At 54.3% G+C, this 22793-nt stretch overlaps 1 protein-coding gene across 1 annotated transcript; it reads left to right on the top strand.

The window, feature by feature from the left end:
• Positions 1 to 10661: 10661 nt before the first annotated feature.
• CPSF4L (cleavage and polyadenylation specific factor 4 like) lies at positions 10662 to 19803 on the top strand (the record flags this gene model as incomplete). The annotated part of the gene is made up of 5 exons (XM_082860158.1): positions 10662 to 10764; positions 11295 to 11345; positions 13739 to 13891; positions 18767 to 18862; positions 19706 to 19803. 5 exons carry the CDS (start codon positions 10662 to 10664, stop codon positions 19801 to 19803), a joined length of 501 nt encoding a protein of 166 aa, XP_082716284.1.
• Positions 19804 to 22793: the final 2990 nt, after the last annotated feature.

Genomic DNA, 22793 nt, shown 5'->3' with positions numbered 1-22793 from the left:
GACCTGCTTTTTGACTTGATGGGAAAGCGCTAGCTGTTTAGGGGGACCCAGGGGCCAGCTGGACCCACACTTTGGGAGCACGCTTTCTGACTGGGGGCTCAATGGGCGCGCCAGACAAGCATGGGATAACCAGGCGGGACGAGCCTAGCCACCAACTCTAACCTTGGTTTGCTGTGTGGACTTGGGCCAGTTATTTTCCCTCTCTGGGCGGCTTCAGTTTCTCCATCTTTACAGTTAGGCACTAGCTCAGTCGTTTTCAGCTTTTTACCAGAAGTTCTGTTTGTCATGAGGTACCCAAACAGACTGAACAAGAGCTTCCCTGGTTGGGGGCGGATCCTTTCTCCCTCCCCTTTGTCTCTGGGTTTTGCCGGAGAAGCCTAGGGCCCCCTCAGGGCACATCTTACCCTAAAGATGTTCTGTAGGGCCCCTTCTACCTCTGACAACTCAAAGCAAGAGCTGGGAACTCTTTCTGGGTAATCATTTAGTAATTTTAATTCAGATCGCAGCGAATACTTCCAAAAATGTGATGGGACCCCAAAACCTTCTGCTTCAGGCAAGGCTGCAGTCATGGCCCAAAGATGCTCTGGGATGAGTCCCACCCTGGTCCAGCCATCACTGGGGTGTCTCCCCGCCGCCTCCCCAGCTCCTCAAGGAGTTCTGTTCTAATCTGTTGGGTACATGCTGTTCTGCACTGTTCACATGATAAGGGCTGTGTGTTCTAGGACTGCCACTGGCCCACCGGGCTAGCAAGTGGAGGAGGTGGATACGGACCCACACGCGGGCTCCAAAGCCCTTCCTTGCAATCACTGTCCCAATCTGGTGATGTCCGCTTTGGGGCCCGAAATGACCAGGCGGCGCCAGTGACCTGCTGGGCACAGCAGTGCAGAGAGAGGCCGAGCTGACAGCCCCGCTGGTAGGGGTGTGCCCAAGAGAAAGGGGGCTGTGCTTCCTGCCAGGGGAGGCGCTGGCAGCTCCAGGACCCTTTCAGCAGCTACTGCTGCTTTCCATCATCCAAAGGTCCCCGCAGGTAGTGCCGAGTGTGCTGAGCAGAGCAGCCCCTGCCATTCCCAGGGTCACTCAGGGCTGGCCTCTGTCTCTGTCCACAGCCTCAGGGCCGTGCTCCTGCTGGGGTCCAGGCTGGTCCCATAGGGCTCCCCTTCGACTCCATTCTCACACCCCAGCCACCCCCTCCTCTTCACCAGGGTTGCACCATGTTCTCAGAAGAAAGTGGACACAAGGGATAGGAAAGGAATAGAGGGGTTCAGGGCACCTGCGGGAAGGGGGCTCTTAGAATCTTCACACTTTAGCATCTGGTTCACCACCAGCCTCCACCCATTTTACAGTTGGGAAGACAGAGGCTGGAGAAGACGGCACTGGCTGAAGTCTGGTGAGTGGAGCAGAGCAGAGGCTGTGAGATGGACGGGGCTGGGTTGGCTCTGCGGCGTGACAGACGAGGGAAAGGCTGAGCCGGTAGACTGCGTGGGGCAGAGCTGGGAGTGCGGTCCTTGTCGGGGTGGCAGAGGGGGCGGGGTTGGCTATTTCAGGTGTGTGTGTGTGGCACCCCCACCCTTCCCCGGCTTACCTCTGCCTTCACACAGCAGCCTCCCAAATGCCCGGACTCCACACTTGGGCGGGGACCCTTCCTGGCGCAGCGATAACCTGCATGCAAGGTATCCCTGGACCCCGGAGACCCTGAGTTAAGATGCAGGAAAGCGTGGATAAACAACAAGGTCCTACCCTATAGCACAGGGAACTATATCCAATCTCCTGGGATGAACCATAATGGAAACCATAATTAAAAAAAGAACGTATCTATGTGTATAACTGAGGCACTTTGCTGTACAGCAGAGACTGGCGCAACACTGTAAATCAGCTCTACTTCAACAAAAAAAGAAAGAATTTAAAACAAAAGATGCAGGAAAGCAAAGTTAGGAATAAAAGCAGGAGAGCTCGTCTCTCTACTTCCCCTTTGCAGGCTCCTCAAGGCCCTGTGGCTTCCTGCCAACAGCCAGACGGGAGACTGGGAAGAACGCTTTGGGGGAGGAAAGGTATTTGCAGGCAGATGGAGGTTGGAGGCTTTGCCTCTGGAGCCTGTTGCTCTTACACACGGAGCTTCTGTTCTCCAAGACGGAGACTCCCAGGAGAGGCAGGAGGAGCCAGGGAGAGCTGCCTTCCCGGCGGGACTCCAACCCTGAAATGAACTTGCTCTGCTAAAAAATGCCCACCACGGGCTTCCCTGGTGGCGCAGTGGTTAAGAATTTGCCTGCCGATGAAGGGGACACGGGTTCGAGCCCTGGCCCGGGAAGATCCCACATGCTGCGGAACAGCTAAGCCCGCGGGCCACAACTGCTGGGCCCGCGTGCCACAGCTACTGAAGCCCACGCGCCTGGAGCCTGAGCTCCGCAACAAGAGAAGCCACCGCGATAAGAAGCCCGCGCACCGCAGCGAAGAGCAGCTCCCGCTCGCCGCAACTAGAGAAAGCCCACACGCAGCAACGAAGACCCAACACAGCCAAAAATAAATAAATAAAATAAAATCTATCTTTAAAAAAAAACACAAAAGGCCCGCCAAGCCCACAGGGCTCTGCTGAATTTTGTTTTGTTGTGTTGTGTTTCGATTTGTTTTTACCCTGCTTTGTTCCAAAAAGGATTGAAGGCAGCTTACAAAAATACTTAAAATACAGTAGGACAAAAAATAGATCAGAGAGAAAACAAGCCTTGAACAAACAGAACAATGAACCAAGAGTGTGGTACACAGAAATGTGCTCAAAGTGGACTGAAAGTTGGGCTCTGAGCTTCCTATCAGTCAAAGCGAAAAGGGAAATCCACCCGTTACAAGACTCACGAAGTCTATGAGGTTGGAACAATCCCAGAATAAGCTTTTTCTGACACTGAGGTCTGAGAGGGATCCCTGTGAGATCTCTGAAGGGGACAGGGGTGGGGTCCCAGTCAGTGTCTTCAAAACAGTCTCATAACAGATAAGGTCATGCAAACCCCATGAAGCTGCATTTCCGCTCAGGGCAAATCAAAGACTTGATGCAGATCAGTAAAACCAACTCTATGGAGCGTCAGACCCAAGCCGTCCAAGTCATTCATCCAAGAGATGCAATTTATTTATTTATTTACGGCTGCGTTGGGCCTTCGTTGCTGCGCGCGGGCTTTCTCTAGTTGCGGCGAGCGGGGGCTACTCTTCGTTGAGGTGTATGGGCTTCTCATTGCGGTGGCTTCTCTTGTTGTGGAGCACGGGCTCTAGGTGCGCGGGCTTCAGTAGTTGTGGTGCATGGGCTCAGTAGTTGTGGCTCGCAGGTTTTAGAGCGCAGGCTAGAGCTTAGTTGTGGCGCACAGGCTTCGTTGCTCCGTGGCATGTGGGATCTTCCCGGACCAGACCTCGAACCCGTGTGTTACTATGTGGGTATTATTTGAGAAGCAGCCACACGGAGGTGGCTTTCTAATTTCCCATCCTGGGGTCAGAGTGAGGAGTGTGTTGAGAAGGTCGTCCCACAGTGTGATGGTATTAGGAGGCGGGGCCTTGGGAAGGTAATTAAGTTTAGATGAGGTCATGAGGGTGGGGCCCCCATGATGAATTAGTGTCTTTATAAGAAGAGGAAGAGAGACCAGAACACGTTCTCTATCTGCCATGTGAGGACACAGTGAGAAGGCAGCCCTCTGCAAGCCAGGAAGAGAGCCTTCACCAAAAGCCAGCCATGCTGGTACCTGCATCTTGGACTTCCAGCCTTCCAAACTGAGAGAACTAAATATTTGCTGTTTATGCCCCGTCCGTGGATCCCGAGCTGACTCAGACAGTGGGTGAGTCCCCACGTGCTTGGAACTGTTCATCTAGATGGGGAGTCGTGGGCCAGAGATGGAATTCAAAGCCAAGTCAAGGAGCGAGAGCAAGGGCAGCTGGGTGGATTTGATGAACACCCAACAGGAGGGAAGGTCAGGGTGGGCGAGCTTCTCCCCCGGGGCCCTGCCGTATCCCCCGCCCCCCACCCAGGGGTCAGGGTGGTTTGCCCAGGCAGGGAGCGGGGAGGGGTTGCCCTCTGCTTGCCCGCTCCTGCCACCCACACCCGCTGGGCTTTGTACACAGCGTGGGCACCATTGACTCCCTGTCAACAGTCAGGCCCTGGAGGGTTTTTCCATCTGTACCCTGTCTGTGTGCCTTGTGACCCAAGAATCATTTAGAGATAACAGACCAGAGGGCAGTCTTTCGTGATGAAAATGGACTTTTTCTTCCCAACTCCATTGACCCAAAGGCAGGTCAAACCTGTGACCTTGACCCCAATTCATCACAGTGAGTGCACCAGGCCGGGACAGGGAGAACCAATCCATCACGGTGTCGGCGACCAGCTGGCGGCCTGTGTTCTAGAAAAACCTTCCCCTCCCTCCTCCAAGTGAGGGTGAGGGGCTCACGCACCCCAGGAGGTACACAGGACCATTCACCGGGATGCAGGAATAGATATTAGAACTTTGCTCATAATTATGGTTTATCTTGACGTTCTACCCTGAGCAGACCCAGTGCTGCCAGCTCCTTCTGTGAGTCCCAAGGCCTCAGAGTCAAGGCCCTTCCCAAGCCCCCAGCTCCTTGAACCTCTTTCAACAGCCGACCTGCCAGTTTCAGCCCTGCAGAACCAGAAGCGGTTTCCCAAATGCACTGCTGCTGCTGGGAACATTGTCCTTTACCACCTTGACAACGCTCTACCTGTCACAGCTGTGTTTCTCATCCTCGCAGAAACCTGTCCTTGCCACCCAGGTGAGAGCTAAGTGGTCTTGTAGTAGTTCTGCAAATGCCCCTGTGTCCCACATCGTAGGATTCAACTGCCTGTTTATCAGTGACTTTCCCCTCTGTTGTCATTTCCTTATTGTTACTGTACCAAATTACTACAAATTTAGTAGCTTGAGACAACACAAACGTATGTCTTATAACTCTGGAGGTCAGAGAGGGCCTTCACCGAGCTAAAATCATGGTGTTGGCAGGCGTGCTTTCCTTCTGCAGGTTCTAGGGGAGAATTTGTCTCCTTGCCTCTTCCGGCTTCTGGAGGCGCCTGCATTCCTTGCTTCATGGTTCCACCTTCCATCTTCAAAGCCAGCAGTGTAGTATCTTCAAACCTCAATCTCGGGACTTCCCTGCTGGCGCAGTGGTTAAGAATCCGCCTGCCAACGCAGGGGACACGGGTTCGAGCCCTGGTCCGGGAAGATCCCACATGCCGCGTAGCAACTAAGCCCATGCGCTACAACTAATGAGCCTGCGCTCTAGAGCCCGTGAGCCAAACTACTGAGCCAGCGTGCCACAACTACTGAAGCCCGCGCGCCTAGAGCCCGTGCTCCGCAACAAGAGAAGCCACCGCAGTGAGAAGCCCGCGCACCGCAATGAAGAGTAGCTCCTACTCGCCGCAACTAGAGAAAGCCCGCGCACAGCAACAAAGACCCAACGCAGCCAAAAATAGATAAATAAATAAATTTATATTTTAAAAAATCTTAACCTCTCTCTCTCTCTCTCAGTGGAGGAGAAAAGCTACTGGGACACCCCTGGGCCGAGACTGACCCCCCTGAGCCCAAAAGGGCCTGTCTCCTTGACTCTCTGGCTAGAAATATAATCCACATGCCCACTGATAGGCCCGGGCACAGTCTCAGGCCTCAGGGGTCTTGATCGTCTCACCAGCCTGGCAAGGGGTGGGGCCCTTTCCTGCACTGCAGCTTGGTCAGCTGGAAGGAGCTTGGCTTTGGGGTCACGCAGACCAAGCTGATGGTCTTTGGGAAGCTCGGGTAAGCCACTGAGCCTTGGTTTTCTCGACTGTAGAAGAGAAAGAAGAATGCCTCTTTCTGGGGTTTTGTGGGAATTAGAGAGAATGCAGTGTACATGGTGACACTCCCCTGATGAAGTCCTAGTAATTAGGAGCAATGGTTGGGAGTCTAGGTCCCCATTCCGACATCTACTGGCTGTGTGAGCTTTAAGCAGTTGCTTCACCCCTCCGGGACTTGGTTTCTTTATCTGTAAAATGGGCAGAAGCAACTTGAGTGGTTGCAGTGAGGACCAGAGGAGGCCCTGATGAGAAATGTGGGCAGGGTCATTTGTCCTGTTACTGGGCCCACGGCCCCTAGGGAAGAGGGATGCCTTTTCCAGAGTGGAGTTTCTAGAACCACCGGACTCCCAGAGGCCAAGCTCCCGGGCAAAGACAGAGCAGGACCATCCCAGCTGCTGGACCTCCCTGCCCTGCACTTCAAGTGGCTACTGGGAGGCCAACAGCTGTCCCCGCCAAGTGGCATCTCGGGCACAAAGAGCAGTGGAGGGGGCAGGGCACGCTGGCTCATTGTTCCTGGGCCAGAGCAGCAGCTGTGGGTCACCCGGGGCTCCTCTGACTTCCGGCCTCTCCCAGCAGCTCTCCAGCGGCAGGCCCGTCCCTACGGGACTTAGAGCGGCCCCTCCAGTGGCACCTGGACAGCGTGGAGTCCCCTGCCCCTCACAGCACCTTTTATCAGCGGCCTGAAGGAATACATTTGGAGAAGGGGTGGCCCCATGGACCCAGGGGCGGACACCTGGGGCCTTGAGCACCAGCTCATACTTCACGGCACGTACCTCCGGTGTCAGGCTTCCGCGTGGACTTCTCACTAACCTCAGCCCCCCAGGGAGGTCACATGTGGGTCCCATTTTACTGATGCAGAATCTGGAGCTCAGAGGGGTGATTAAATGACTGGCCTGGGATGGCAGACTGGGGACAGGCAGAACCAGGATGTGAACCCCGATCTGTCTGATGCCAGCCCGCCCCTTTTCCACCAACTCAGGTCCCGAGTGGGGAGTGAGGCAGAGGCACGGGTACTGGGGTGGAGGGGGCGTGGCCGCACTCTGCTCAGAAAAGCACCGGCTGGGACTGATCCATGGCTGGGCCGGGCGGGATGACCTCGGCCAGTTCCAGGCAGCCAGAGAATTCCAGAGCTCCCTGCACCCACTGCTTTTCAGAGCTGTGCATTTATAAAGGGAAGGGAGCTGGGGAATGATGATTCGGGAAATCTGAAGCCAGAGTTAAACGAGAACCTCATAATGATGGTGATGAAAAATTCACACCACTGTTTGTGCAGTGACTTGTGCGTCCACTTCGCAGCCATGAATTAATTGAGAAATGAAAACACAAATGCTCGGGACCAGCTGCAGGGCGCAGAAAAGCGGATGGGGAGGTTCCAGAGGGGACACCCCAGAGCCGGACCCCCTGCTCCCAGGCCGGCCCCTCCTCCAGGCATTGCCAGGGTTCCTCTGGCCTGGGGCTCGCTTTGTGTCTTTGCACAATGAGGGTGATGGTCCACTTGGGAGCCGTGAGGTAGGAGTATAAACGGGGGGTGTCAGGTGGGCAGCTCCCCCGGTTCTGAGAGAGACAGAGGAGAAGCAAAGTGCCTGGGAGGTGGGAGACCCAGATCCGATTCTGATGCTCATTAGCTGTGGGACCTTGGCAATCACCCAGCTTCTCTGCATTTTTCCTTGCTCATCTGTGAAAGGGGCGAGGACTTCCGAAACTCAGTTTCCAAGTGGGAAGGTGTATTCGTTTCCTGAGGCCGCTATAGCAAATGGCCACAAAGGTGGTGGCTTAAAGCAATAGAAATTTACTCTCAAGATTGAGGTGTCATAGGTTGGTGTCTTCTAGAGCCTCTTTTTTTTTTTTTAATATTTATTTGGCGGCGCTGGGTCTTAGTTGCAGCATGCGGGATCTTCATTGCCCGCGTGCGGGATGTTTAGTTGCGGCATGCAGACTCTCAGTTGCGGCACGTGGGATCTAGTTCCTTGACCAGGGATCAAACCCTGGCCCCCTGCATTGGGAACGTGGCGTCTTAGCCACTGGACCACCAGGGAAGTCCCCCTTCTGGAGCCTCTGAGGGAGGAGTGGCCCGTGCCTCTCTCCTGGCTTCTGGTGAGGGCGGCCACCTGTGGGGTCCCCCGGTAGCTCTACACCTCCAGTCTCCTCCCGTCTTTGCGAGGCTTCTCCTCTGGGGCTCTTCTGTATCTCAGCGTCTCCGATCTCCTTGGCTTTTCTCTTATAAGGGCACCAGTCATGGGTTCAGGACTCACCAGAATTCCAGGATGATCTCACCTTGAGACCCTTAACTTAATTGCATCTGCAAAGACCCAGTTTCCAAATAAGGTCACGTTCACAGGTACCAGGGGTCAGGACTTGGTGTATCATCCTGGGGGAGACAAGTCAACCCACTACAGAAGGTATTTTGGGGAAGCAAAAACCATGCATGTGGGCCCGCTCGCCGCAAAAATAAACAGTGAGGCAGCGGGAGGAGGGAGTCCCTGGATGCCACACCCTGTGCATACCTTCTGGGACGGGAGCCCGTGTTGGGCGTGGGACCCTGGCTGGGAGAGGAGGGGAGCTGCCAGGTTGGGTGTGGATGGAGGGCGGGGTCTCCACGGGCCTCCTTCCTTCTCCGCCCTCCTGATGAACTCTACGGGCCACCAAGGTGCTGAGAGGCAACCCCGCTGATGTCTCCGGGGCTATAATTCTTATTTTTTATCATCACTAAGTGGTCTCCCCACACTCCATTCTTCAGGGTGCTGTGTGCTGCTCTCCTAGCCCCGCAGGGGCTCCCCGCTGGCTTCGTGATAATAACCGAGCCCTGAAACGCACTCTGGCTTCGAGGCCTTACTTCCTTCTCCAAGTCTTGTCCCCACACTGCCCTTCTCTAAACCCACGCTTCGACCGAAACAAACCCTTGCCCGTGCCCCCGCCCTGCCACGTTGCTTCGTGGCCCCATGCTTTCACACCGCTGGCCCCTCCTCCGCAACACTCTGCCACCCGTCTCTCCTCCGAGAGCCCTCCCCGCCACCCGTGCCTGCCCCTGCACGACGAGCTCCCCTCTCGGCATTTGTCCCTCTGCTACCAACACCCGCCGTGGTACAACCATGCTGGTGAAAGTCTCCCCCACTTGACTGGGCCATCCCTGAAGGCAGGGACACAGTCCTTTGTTTTGGGGTCCCCAGTTCCTGGCACAGAGATGCTCTGGGATGTTTATGGAAGGAAATCACCAAGAGACCTGGGTTTGAATTGCATCATTATTACCTTCCCAACCATGTGCCCTTGGCCTTGCTGGGCCTCCATGGTCTCACGTAGCTGCCCCTGCCAGGTTGGCAGGAAGGAGCCTGACATGAGCTTGTGTCCACAGATGAAGGTGTTTTGGAGACTAATCAATGTACATGAAAAGGGCCAAAGAAGCAAGGCCGCCTATCCCAGGGACCCTCTGCCCCTCTGCCTCCCTGGGGTGCAGTTGGAGGGAGCTCCCAGCTTCGGGAGACTCCGGGATCCCTTCCCTGCCCCTCCCAGCCCCGCCTGGGCTCCAGGTGTCTATCTCTCCGGCCCGTTTTCTTTTCTGATCCAGGGTTCAAAAGAACGAGTGTGGGAGCCACAGCCAGGCGGAAACAAAAGCCAGCAGGCTCCCTCTTGCTGGCCCGGCCGCAGGCCTACAGGGCGCGGCCCGCCTCGCCCTGCTGCGTCCAGGAAGGAGGGCGCTTGGATTGCGGGCATCGCCCCGCAGCAACTCTGAAACCTCAGCTCCATCGGCAGGGAAGGCCTGCTGGGGGCCAGAGCAGGGGCAGGGGGAAGCCTGCCCCAGTTAGAGCCCGCAGATGCTCCTTGGAAAGCCTTTTCCGACGTCCCCAGCCTTGGGGGCAGGGGTGGTGTAATGATGATAAAACAACATTTGCACAGAGATTTCGTTTACAAAGCACTTTCTCAGGGGTGGGAGGCGCCGGGGTGGCGGGTGGAGCCCGGGCTGCGAGGCCGCGGCCTCCGGCTGGTCTCACCTCCCCCCACCCCCCGGCCCAGCACGGGATCGTATGCGTGGTAGACAAAGCGCTATTCATCCCGCAGTTTCCGAGTCCTCTGGAGTCGGTCCTTTTCCCTCTCCCGTGAAGAGCTCACTCTGGCTTGTCGCTCAGGCCAGAGGAGGGGCGTGAGGAGTCCCAGAGGGAGGGGTGGGCTGGGGCCTGATTGAAGGGAAATGCGGGGGCCGAGGGGGGCTCCCTCCTTCTGCACCGCTCGCTCCGCCCCCAGGCCCTCCGGCTCCCAGGCGCCAGCTCGCGCGAATCCAGAAGACTCAGCGCAGCCTCGCCGGGGCTGGGTTGTGCAACTCTCCTCACAGCGCACCTGTGGCTGTGTCTTTACATTAAAAGTACGCGCAGGGGACAAGGGTTCGTGCCCCGGTCCGGGAAGATCCCACGTGCCGCGGAGCGGCTGGGCCCGTGAGCCGTGGCCGCTGAGCCTGCGCGTCCAGAGCCTGTGCTCCGCAACGGGAGAGGCCGCAGCGGTGAGAGGCCCGCGTACCGCAAAAAAAAAAAAAAAAAAAAAGTACGAACACAGGCTTGGTAACGTCTGCATGGGCGTCTTTGAGAACATGTAGAGATAAGCAGCGTGTGGGGCTTTGCTCATCCTTCCCCAGCAGCGTGCATTGAGAGTGGGACTTAGGTACAGGTGTAGGGGACTGGGGCCCTGGGGCGTCTGCACCTGCATCAGGTAACGCCTGTCTAGCTGTGCCTGGGGAGTATAACTCGGCAGTCAGCCGGGGAGATGGGGTTCCGCATCAGAGCCTGGCCCCTTAAGGGCCTCTGATGAGCTATATTAGGCCCATCTGCGGGCGGCTTGAGCAACTTTTAGTAGCCCCAGCAGGAGAGAGAGGATGCAGGAGGTCATTGCAGGGCTGGAGCAGATCACCTTCACCTTCGAGAAGGATGTAGAGATGCAGAAGGGCACTGGACTCCTGCCTTTCCAGGGCATGGACAGTGAGTGAGGACGGGGACCCCGCCGCCCCCCCTGCCCTCCCCCTCCCTCCCCGCCCCCCCCGGCCTTCTCTGCAGGCCCCTCTGCTTGGCTCCCTGATGGGGCGGCCCCTTCTCTCTGCTGCTCGCCAGGGAGGAGCAGGAGGGCTTGGGCCCGCCATCTGGGAGCCCCAGCTTAGCCCCTCGCTTCTCAGGCCCCCCTCTTACATCCTTTCCACGACTCCAAAAAAAAAAAAAAACAAAATGGGGCTGGCTTCTGGGCAAGCAGACCCGAGAGAGGTAAATTGAAAGAAGTTGGGAAGAAGCACACTGGCCTCCCGAGCTCCCAGGGGGCCTTGGGCCCTTCCAGCACCTCCGTTTCAGAGCTGGGGGGGCTTAGGTGTGGAGGCTGAAGGCTGGTTCCTGAGGCCGGCAACCCAAGGGCCAGGACTTGGTGGCTAGAAGGGAGACTTGCTGCTGGAGGGGTGAGGGCCCTTTGACAGCCACAGCCTCTGGAGAAGCTGCGCCCCTCCTTTGCCTTCTTCTCCTTCCAGAGTCCGGCTCAGCTGTGTGCAACTTCTTCGCTAAAGGGCTCTGCGAGAAAGGTGGGTCAGCAGGTGGGGCTGGGGTGGGGGGTGGGTGGCAGCGGGGGCTGTCTAGGCCACACGGGGTTCAGCTTGGCCTGGAATAGGGTGTTGGATTTGCACCTGGGGAGGGGAAGGTGGGACGGGGCAAAATTTTAGTCTTATAAAAAGTAGGCAAAGGGCAAGTTGGGGGCTCCGTGCAGAAGCCTACCTTCCCCCACCCCCCTAGCATTTCCCTGATTCACTACCACTGATTAGGGCAGGCAGGGCTGCCCTGAAGGAGACATTCCCTTCTTTCTGCCCTGCTGGAGGTGGGATTGTTTGTGGGTGTCAGCTGTGTGCTCCCAGGAGGCCGCCAACTTATTTATTTTCCCCCAGCCGGGGGAGTGCTTTCCTTCCCCCTACTCTTGTCCTCCGAATTAATTTGGGACCTGCTCAGCCGTTCCATCCATTTCCTTTTTTTTTTAAAATAAGTTTATTTATTTTTGGCTGCGTTGGGTCTTCATTGCTGCACGCAGGTTTTCTCTAGTTGCAGCGAGCGGGGGCTACTCTTTGTTGCGGTGCGCGGGCGTCTCATTTCGGTGGCTTCTCTTGTTGCGGAGCATGGGCTCTAGGCACGCGGGCTTCAGTAGTTGTGGCCCGCGGGCTCTAGAGCGCAGGCTCAGTAGTTGTAGCGCATGGGCTTAGTTGCTCCGCGGCATGTGGGATCTTCCCTGACCAGGGCTCGAACTCGTGTCCCCTGCATTGGCAGGTGGATTCTTAACCAGTGCGCCACCAGGAAGTCCCTGCATCCATTTCTTGTGTCCTAAGAAAGCTCTGGCCACAGTCTCTGAGATGCTACAACAAGCATCCTTATTTCTCCCCCATCCCAACGTGGCTCAACGATATGCTCTTCCATGGGGACTTCCCTGGCGGTCCAGTGGTTAAGACTCCGAGCTCCCAACGCAGGGGGCGTGGGTTTGATCCCTGGTCGGGGAACTAAGATCCCTCATGCTACGCGGCGTGGCCAAAAGAACAAAACAAAACGGAAAAACTGCTCTTCCAAACCCTTCTCCCCAAAAGCAGCGCTTCGGGGGGTGTGGGGTACCTGACTGAAAAGCAGCGGCTCTCAGCTTTGCTTCTGCCTCCTGAACCACTCACGGGCTCTTCCGATGGAAACCCAGTTGCCCCCAGTTGCCTCCAATTTGGGGGTCTCCAGTCCCCCCTAGAGATCCAGGTTAAGAAACTCTGAATGAGTTTAGGACCTGCTTTTGGGATCCAAGTGATTTTGTTCTTGGGAAGCTGGGAGGCCAGGAGGGGCCCAGGCACAGGGGGGGACCTAGGGCCATTTTTGCCACATGCCTCGTCCATGTTTGGGGCAGCCCTGGACGATGGGGTGAGGAGGGAAATGAGCTTGTCGGCCACTCCAGGCTTTGTGAAGCCAGGACTAGTGATGCCTCCTGGGGTCCTGTCTCCTCAGCTTGGTCCATCCAGTCTCTAGAACAGTGGTTCACAGAGATACCCTCTTGCAAAGAAATAAAACTGTTCTTAGGTCTGGAAAGTCAGACCCAGGCAAGCCAATGGCCAGGGCTGGAGGGTAAGGCTATTTAAGAAGAACACCTCCCCAGCACCCCACAAATTCTATCGGAGAGGTGGCCAAGCACGAGACGGGTCCTGCTAAGAAACCGAGGGGTGTCCTTCCTGCCGACGGCAAGACCACCTGAGTGAAGATGACAAAGGGTGAAATGTAGCATTTCCAGTTCCTTCTGAATTGTTACCAAGCTGGCTCCTACGTCACCATGTTAGATCTCTGGAATCAGGAAACAGAACATTTTTTTTTTTTTTTTCCCGGTACGCGGGCCTCTCACTGCTGTGGCCTCTCCCGTTGCGGAGTACAGGCTCTGGACGCGCAGGCTCAGCGGCCATGGCTCACGGGCCCAGCCGCTCCGCGGCACGTGGGATCTTCCCGGACCGGGGCACGAACCCGCGTCCCCTGCATCGGCAGGCGGGCTCTCAACCACTGCGCCACCGGGGAAGCCCCATTTGGTTTTTTAAGACGTGAATTCAACAGGTCCTTTATGAGCCTCGCTTTGTGCTGGCACCTTGCTAGGATGGGTGGCGGCTCGGGGGGCCAGGGCTGGAAACCAGGGCTCTGCTGTCTGGTAGGAGCACCCCGTCAGGCTGGAGGGGAGGGGTGTGGAAGGTGCTGCAGAAGGTGTCCTGACAGCCTGGGGGCTCCCCGGGGTTCGAGAAGGGCCAGGGCACCATGCCAGGCAGAGAGGGCTTTGAAGCTGTGTTTTAAGCCGTGTCTGGCCCCCAGTTCTAGCCTCCCCCAGGCTCCAGGGGAAGGGGCGGTGGGGCTTCCTTCCAGGGGTGAGCTGGGCTCAGGCTCTAGGCGAGCGGGGACCCCCAGCTGGGTGCTCTGGTGTCCCCAGGGAAGCTGTGCCCCTTCCGGCACGACCGAGGGGAGAAGATGGTGGTGTGTAAGCACTGGCTCCGGGGGCTGTGCAAGAAGGGCGACCAGTGCAAGTTCCTGCACCAGTACGACGTCACCAGGATGCCCGTGTGCTACTTCTACTCCAAGTTCGGTCGGTAATGCCCCTTCCCGGTTCCCCCCCACCCACCCCGGAGGGTAGCAGTGGGGGCCGAGGGATGGGATGAAGTCGGGGAGGGGCCCCCAAAGGAGGCCTCGCGTGTCCCAGGTGGGCAGACCAGGCCGCGGGGGCCCCGCTTCTCCAACCCCCTAGAAAAATTGGAACTGTCCTCTGAGCCCTGCTTCACTGCCCCAGCAGGCTCGGGCACACGCAGCCGGTCCCGCCGGGGGAGGGAGAGGGCTGGAATCAAAGGCTGAATGGTTGCCCTCCCTGGTCCACTCCTGGTCCACTCACGCACCCAGACGGGCTGTCTGGAAACGAGCCTTGAACACGCCCTCTCTCAAGCCCCGGGATGGGCTGGGGTGGGTCGGAGCCAGTGTTTCCCAAACAGCAAGCACTTTCACGGTGCTCCAGGTCTCCACAAAGCACCTGCCCCATCGACGCGCACCATCGCCTCCTCTTTCGACCGTCTTGCTATTTTTAACTCCTCTTTTAGAAGAAAACTTCACATCGCTTCGGTAAATGGAAAACTGGCATCACTGATTGGCAATAGAAAGTCACTGTAAACGGGAGATCGCGAGCTTCAGAAGTTTGGCCCCTGAAATGACCTTGTGTGGTCAGGTCTGGACCCGCATGTCACCCCCCTCTGACTCAAGTCTTTTGTCATCTGAGGGGCTACATAGGGGGAAGCCACTGCCGGTTTAAGAACGGGATCTGTGCATGTGTTTCAGGTCTTATCTTTCTCCATAAACTTTTACAGTTCAGTGCTTTTCAGAGCTGGAAGGAGCCTTAAGGATGATCTAGTCTAGTAGTTTTCAAACTGTATTCCGAAGAGGGACTTGGAGGGAGAGCTGGGCCAGCCTCCAGGGACACCTCTGACTGAGGCGGCCTGGCTTTGAAACGTCGGGGGGCTGTGGGCAGCTGTTCCTCATTAGTGTCCATGGGGGGGCATTCCTGGGTATCCAGGAAGAAGGTACCCCACCCCCCAAGGGCAGTAAGTGCTTCCCCCAGGCTCCAATTCTTTTTTTTTTTTTTTTTGGCGGTATGCGGGCCTCTCACTGCTGTGGCCTCTCCCGTTGCGGAGCACAGGCTCCGGGCGCGCAGGCTCAGCGGCCATGGCTCACGGGCCCAGCCACTCCGCGGCATGGGCATGTGGGATCTTCCCAGACCGGGGCATGAACCCGCGTCCCCTACATCAGCAGGCAGACTCTCAACCACTGCGCCACCAGGGAAGCCCCCAGGCTCAAATTCTGTTTCCTGCCTTCTCCTCGGACTTGAGACCTGGCGGTGGCAATTCATGAGAGTTGCCCGCATGTGTCCCTTGTAAGAAAGGACAAAGTGTATATGAAGCCTGGTCCCCCTTGGTCGCGTCACCTAAAAAGCTCTTAATTTAAAATGCCCCTTTATTCTTTCAAAAACCTTGGTTGGCTTTCTTTGGGGGATTGGGGACGTGCTGGGCATGGATACGGGAATAGAACTAGGTCCGCTCTGCTCTCAAATAATCCCTACTGTGAGGGCGGACGTATACACTGGTGGTTACAATAGGTAACCCGTGTTTTTTGCTCTTGGAATAAATGAATGAATACCTTTTTCTAATATCAAAGCATAATTACAGTTCTCATTGGAAGTAAATCGTTTTACTTAAAAAATATTGTTGGGGATGGGCTTCCCTGGCGGCGCAGTAGTTGAGAGTCCGCCTGCCGATGCAGGAGACATGGGTTCGTGCCCCGGTCCGGGAAGATCCCACATTGCCGCGGAGCGGCTGGGCCCGTGAGCCATGGCCGCGGAGCCTGAAAAAAAAAAAAACTGTTGGGGAGATGTAGGAGTGGGAAAGGGCAGTTGAAAGGAGCTAGGAAGCCCGGGGGCTTTGGTTCTGCTCTGGGATGTGCTCGTCCCAAAGGTACCTTGGGCAGGGGGCTCTGACAGGCAGACGGGCGGGTGGGGTGCGGTGCCACCTGCTGGCCGAGAGACCTGGTGTCCTCGTTTGTGAAATGAGAGAACTGGGTAAGAGTGGGGTTGAAACCCTGGGGAAGGAGTGGTACTCTTGAAGGTTCAGGTGGAACCTTGCTTTGCACAAGCCCAATGTAAAAAATAGATCTCTTTGGAGCTGCTCGGAAACCAGTGGAATTGACACTATGGCGTTCCTTTTGGCTCTGAAAAGCGCTAAGTTGTAGGCTTTAATTAATTAATGTATTGAAGTTTAGTTGATCTACAATGTTGTGTTAGTTTCAGGTGCACAGCAAAGTGATTCAGTTCTATATATATATTCTATAATAGATATATATTATTTTTTCAGACTCTTCCATTATAGGTTATTACAAAATATTGCGTAGAGTTCCCTGTGCCATATAGTAGGTCCTTGTTGTTTACCTGTTTAACGTAGAGTAGTGTGTATCTGCTAATCCCAAAGTCCTAATTTATCCCTCCCCTCTTCCCCCTTTGGTAACCATAAATTTGTTTTCTCTGTCGGTGTGTCTATTGCTGTTTTATAAATAAGTTCATTTGTGTTTTTTTTTCTTTAGATTCCACATACAAGTGATATCATATGGTATTTGTCTTTCTCTTTCTGACTGACTTCACCTAGTATGATCATCTCTAGGTCCATCTATGTCGCTGCAAATGGCATTACTTCGTTCTTTTTTATGGCTGAGTAATAATCCATGGTATATATGTACCACATCTTCTTTATCCATTCATCTGTCAGTGGGCATTTGGGTTGCTTTCCTGTCTTGGATACTGTGAATAGTGCTGCTATGAGCATAGGGGTGCATGTATCTTTTCGAATTATAGTTTTCTCCAGATATATGCCCAGGAGTGGGATTGCTGGATCATATGGTAACTCTATTTTTAGTTTTTTGAGGAACCTGTTCTCCATAGTGGCTGTACCAGTTTACACTCCCACCAACAGTGCACGAGGGTTCCCTTTTCTCCACACCGTCTCCAGCATTTATTATTTGTAGACCTTGATGATGGCCGTTCTGGCTAGTGTGCGGTGATACCTCACTGTAGTTTTGATTTGCATTTCTCTAATAATTAGTGATGTTGAGCATCTTTTCATGTGCCTAATGGCCATCTGTATGTGTTCTTTGGAGAAACGTCTGTTTAGGTCTTCTGCCCATTTTTTGATTGGGTTGTTTGTTTTTTGGATATTGAGCTGTATGAGCTGTTTGTATATTTTGGAGATTAATCCCTTGTTGGTCGCATCATTTGCAAATATTTTCTCCCATTCTTTAGGTTGTCTTTTTGTTTTCTTTATGGTTTCCTTTGCTGTGCAAAACCTTTAAGTTTAATTAAGTCCCATTTGTGTATTTTTGTTTTTATTTCCATTACTCTAGGAGAAGGGTCCAAAAAGATACTGCTGTGATTTATGTCAAAGTGTGTTCTGTCTATGTTTTCCTCTAGGAGTTTCATAGTATCTGGTCTTCATTTAGGTCTTTAATCCATTCTGAGTTTAGTTTTGTGTATGGTGTTAGAGAATGTTCTAATTTCATTCTTTTACATGTAGCTGTCCAGTTTTCCCAGCACCACTTATTGAAGAGAGACTATCTTTTCTCCATTGTTTATTCTTGCCTCCTTTGTCATAGATTAATTGACCATAGGTGTGTGGCTTTCTTTCTGGGCTTTCTATCCTGTTCTATTCATCTATATTTCTGTTTTTGTGCCAGTACCATAGTTTTGATGACTGGCGTTATAGTATAGTCTGAAGTCAGGGAACCTGATTCTTCCAGTTCCATTTTACTTTCTCAAGATTGCTTTGACTATTTGGGTTCTCTTGTGTTTCCACACAAATTAAAAAAAAATGTTTTTGTTCTAGATCTGTGAAAATGCCATTGGTAATTTGATAGGGATTGCGTTGAGTCTGTAGATTGCCTCGGGTAGTACAGTCATTTTGATAACATTGATCGCTCCAACCCAAGAACACGGTGTATCTCTCCATCCGTTGGTGTCATCTTCAGTCTCTTTCATCAGCGTCTTAACGGTTCTCCGAGTGCAGGTCTTCTGCCTCCTTGGGCAGGCGTATTCCCGGGTATTTTATTCTTTTTGATGTGACGGTAAATGGGATTATTCCCTTAACTTCTCCTGATCTTTCATTGTTAAGTTGTAGGCTTTTAAGGAGGATGAGATTGGAAACACTCACCGATTCTCTACTTGAATGAGGTGAAAACAGGGCTGAATCTTCCCCCTTGGTTCCTTCAGAGCCCCTGGGTCCCTAAGGGGAAGCCAAGAGTGCTTAGACTCCCTCCCTAACTCCTGTGGTCTATGCAAATAGGGCTGGCTCCTCCTAGGAGCCCGGGGTCTTGGTCTAATCCACAGACAGGTTACGGCACAGGCTTTGCGAAACTACAGGTGTCCTTCTGTGTTGCATTTATCTTAATCCCTGTGCCAGCTTTGAAGCAGTGCTCTGCTCTTCTTGGCATTTCCCCCAGAAAGAACTGCACCCCTTTACTCTGGAAGCCATGTAGGTTTCATCATAGAGATGAAGCTTTAGCCACCTGCACGGCAACACCTTCACGCAGCATCTATGCCTTCCTGGACCTTAAGCTGCTGGCTCTGGGTCTCCCCTTCCCCATCTCTCCTCGTTCCTTCCTCCCAAGTTGCCTCTAAATACCTCCGGATATCTGGCCCTGCCCCAACTCTTGCAGATGTGTGTATTCACACCCAGGTCCCTCTTAGCCAGTACGATTGCGATCCGCCTTTCTTAGGTTGCAGGAAGGTTTAGAAATATCTTGCTGTCCTCAAAAAGCTGCTGACCACCAGAAGGCAGAGAAGTGGCTTATACGCAAGGGGCAGGGTCAGTCTTGTTCCGGGAGGGCGGAAGTGACTGCAAACATGAACCCACTTATGCACAAAGAACTCTGGGATTTTCAGGTGACTGCAGCAACAAGGAATGTCCCTTTCTCCATGTGAAGCCGGCCTTCAAGACCCGGGACTGTCCGTGGTATGACCAAGGTTTCTGCAAGGACGGTGAGGCCCTGACAGAAAGGGGGCTCTAGGGGACGTGGGGGAGTCTCCCGGCAGGGGAAGGATGCACATTCCTGATGCGGCCTGTGGAGGTCCGCCCCAGGTTGAAATCCCACAGCAGGCCTCTGTAGCTCCCCCCAGTGGAAACCCTCCGCAGTGCATGGTGGGCTTCTTGGAGCAGGCTCACTGGGGTTCAAATCCCAATGGCTTCAGAATGTATTGACTGTGTAACCTTGAACAAATATGAAAAGGGGACCAGCTCCCCTGAGGGCCGGTGGGCCGGGTGGAAGTAGGACCCCTCGGGCAGCCCTGCGCATCGGGTCTGACCCATAGGAGACATTTCTCTGTTCCTTCCCATCTGGGTGTCACGTAAATACATTTCACTGTCCCTATCTGGCCAAAGTTCGGAGGCAGGGCCCCCGTTGGAGTCCCCGTGCTCTGAGCACCGCCGTCCTTTCTTTTCCGGTATCTGGGTGTGGTGTTCTTACTGAGCTCCTGGCAGCCCTGGTTCGGGGAGGATTTTAGGGGAGGGAGGCTGAAGGAGGATTAGTAAGATGTGTGATTGGTTGGCCTTTGCTCAGCCAAACCTGCTACAGCTAAATAAATAAAAGCATGTTACAGCCCACATCCATGGAAGTCCTCCAAGACAGCGCGTTAGGGACACTTCTGACGCTACTGTTTCAGGCCTGGCCAGCTGACACCTACTCCCACACATTCTGAGGTGCCCTTTCCCATCTCAGTCATGTGGCTAGGAAGTTGGTGCTTCCCCTTGCCGGTAAGCTTTGACATGTGTGTTTCCCCCACTAGCTAAAGAAGATCCTTCTAGCTGTTTTCTTTGCCCAGCAGGTCCCCTGTGTAAATATCGCCACGTCCGCAGAATAATGTGTATTAACTACTCGGCTGGCTTCTGCCCTGAGGGACCCAAATGCCAATTTGCACAGTAAGTGTGACTCCCCCGAGTGCCGGGCCCACTCTTTGGCTCCTAGACCTAGATCCTTCTGTACCTTCACTGGCCTGGGGTGGGGAGTGAAGTGTCCGGCGAGCACCTACCCACGGTGTTCTCGCCCACCCTACGCCCACCCCTTCTGGTGCTGTCAGCTGCACTGAGCTCTAACCCATCCTGTTAGTGCCTATCCATTGCTGGGGATGGGTGTATAGCTCTTAGAAACAGGAGTAGAGACATTCAACACCTACCCGCCGCCCCCATCCTCTGCAATTCTCCCTGGCTGGGGTGCCGGCTCCTTCCCTGTGGGGCTCTGAGAACAGGAAACCTGCCTCAGGCTGGTGCAGGACGTGTTAATGAGCAGTGACCTTGGGCGGTGCCTAGCGCCCGGCTGTAACTATGTCTCTCCATGCCTCCCTCAGCCCCAAGATGAATCTTTTATTCAACCCAAGTTACCTGAAGGTGAGTGCAGGTAGGAGGGGGGCAGATGTGGCTCACTCCTTTACTGCACGGTTCCCTGGGGAACCCTTGCTCCCCAGCCCTGCACTCTTCCCAGGTGCCCTCACTCTCACACCATCTGCTCCCCGGATCCTGGGAAAGGCACACATACGGGGGCGCTCCTCCCAGACCCCCTCGGACCTCCGTCGTCTCTGCTTCAGGCAGAGCTTCTCGGCCCCTGAGGCTTTCCTTCTCCTTAGCTGCAGAACACAGGTGTGGTTTTTATTCAAGAACCTGGGGTCTAGCTGAGGACCCGTGGTCCAGAGTTGTTCTGAATCAGGGCCATCCTGGTTGTGCCTGGTCCCTATGGGAACAGATCTGCCTCCCACTGATATCAAGTCTTGATACGAGAGCCTCCAACCCGGGTCAGCAAGCCACAGCCTGTGGGGTCAAATCTGGCCTTTTGCCTGTTTCTGTACAGCCTGGGACCTAAAAATGACTTTTTAAAGGTGGTGACAGAAAAATCCAAAGTAACATTTTGCGATGTGTGGAAATGCAAATTCCAGTGCTCATAAATAGTTTCACTGGAACAGGACCAAGCCCATCATTTACATACTGTCTGACTGTTCCTCATGCTTACGATGGCAGAGTTGCGTAGCTCCAACAGAGACCAGATGGCCCGCAAAGTTGAAAATATTTACTGTTTGGGCTCCTGCAGAAAAAGCTTGCTGGTCCCGGTGGGGATGTCTGCATGCTGGCCTGCCAGTAAAGTCTGACAGAGGCCAAAGAGGGAGCACGAACGCTGGGGGGAGCAGCCGAGCTCTTGCTAATTAGGGGTTCTGTACACAGCCCTAGGCTGGGATGGCACTGGCACATGAGGAGGGCGACCCCTGCTGGTTCCCAGTGGGATCGCTGACAGCGGGTGGGAAGCGATCGTCAACACTGGGGAATTCACAAGCCCATTTCCAACGTCCATCAAAAGGTACGCTTTCGGCAGTTAAGGCGTAAACGAAGGCATTTCGCAACCTGGTTTCAGTCTGAAGGCCTGGCCGGAGTCCCTGCCCTCTTTCTACACAGGGAGTGTCTATAAATGTTTACTTTTGGCCTCACTTTCTCTGCAGCTTGTCATCCGGCCAGTGGGTTCGGCACCTCCTGCTTCTGCCTGGGAACCTCACAAGCCCCCTTCCCCGGAAGAGTGTCTGCTTCTCCACCCTCAGATGAAGCCCCAGGAGCCCCCGGTCACTTACTGCCTGGGGCTCAGGGCCCTGGAAGAGGGCCCGTGTTACAGGGTGAGTGGTGATGAGCTGGGCTACTGCTCTGTTGAGGGCAAGACGAGGGGTGATTAGCAAGATAAAATCGGACTGAGGTTTAGGAGTGCAAATTAAGAGAGAATGGGGGAGTTTAGCTGCGAGACCAAATTGGTCCATTTTTAAGGTCTCAGTAACCTCATCTTATTTGCATTTCCTGCCAGACAAGGCTGTTTATTTCTTTAAAAGGCTAATAAGTTAAACATCTTTCATGCACTATTTTGCTACCTGACGATCCCTTGAGTTATTTATACATAATAGCCTTAAGGCTTGGCACAGTCTTGGTAAGGGGCGGCTTGGTAAGGAAGGGAATGTCACACCTTACATTTCTTGCTTGTTATCTTCTGGTTCCTCAGGAAGAAAATCATGTTTTACACTCATGAGATGGCCTCTGAACTGTCGTGACCTTTGCCTTCTCTAGTCTGCAAGAGAATTGTACTATCAGGCCTTGCTTTCCTCACATGATGGATTTCCTGGTCTTCATGCATCCACAGCCCTGTTCTTTGGGTTAGTGATGATGGGGCTTGCACCTCAAGGCCTTTTTCAGGCCAGAAATGGACCTTCATTTATGAGCAGAAAGACAGCTAACCAGCTCCTAGGGTGCCCTAGACAATTTAGGATTTTCCTCCTAGGATTTGAATTTACTAAAAGTCACCATTAACTTTTTCTCCTGTAGTGTTGAAAAATGAGCCATTATGCCAGCAAGAGTCAACTGGTAGAAGTTACCAAAAAATACCCCTGGTCGGTCTGGGGAACTGAAGGACCTTCTGGTGAAGACGCCCAAAGGCCATCCTAGGGGATTCTGTTCTCAGCTAGCCCACTGCCTGCCTAACCAGGAAAGGAGGTGCAGAAGCAGCCTGCTGCGTTTCAATTTCCTTCTGTGCGTGAACGAGCTACTATAGCAGGAGCGGAGGCTGACTGAGTGTGGCAGGAACGGGTATGCAGGGCGGGGGAGCACAATGTACGTAAAACCAAGAGCTCGAGTATACGGGCAACGGTCGCTGTCCTGTGCCCAGCTCGCGTCCTGCCGCCGCCGGTTCTGGGCGGCGCGCGGCCTTCCTGCGCACACGGCCTCAGCTGCTGCTGTAAACGAACAATTAAATCAAGCGGTTTCTTTAGCATGACAGCTGCTTCCCCTATATGGCTTCCCTAAGTGTAAGACGAGATTCTGTGCATGCCTTCTGTAAGGAATTACAGGGAGGTGGATGGTACGAGTGAGGCTTATCCCGGGGACGTAAGGAAGTGA

Source organism: Leucopleurus acutus (assembly GCF_964270905.1).
Source record: "Leucopleurus acutus genome assembly, chromosome: 19".
Classification (NCBI taxonomy): Eukaryota; Metazoa; Chordata; class Mammalia; order Artiodactyla; family Delphinidae; genus Leucopleurus; species Leucopleurus acutus.
The sequence above is the reverse complement of the archived record's forward strand: the minus strand, read 5'-3'. Positions and strand labels throughout refer to the sequence as shown.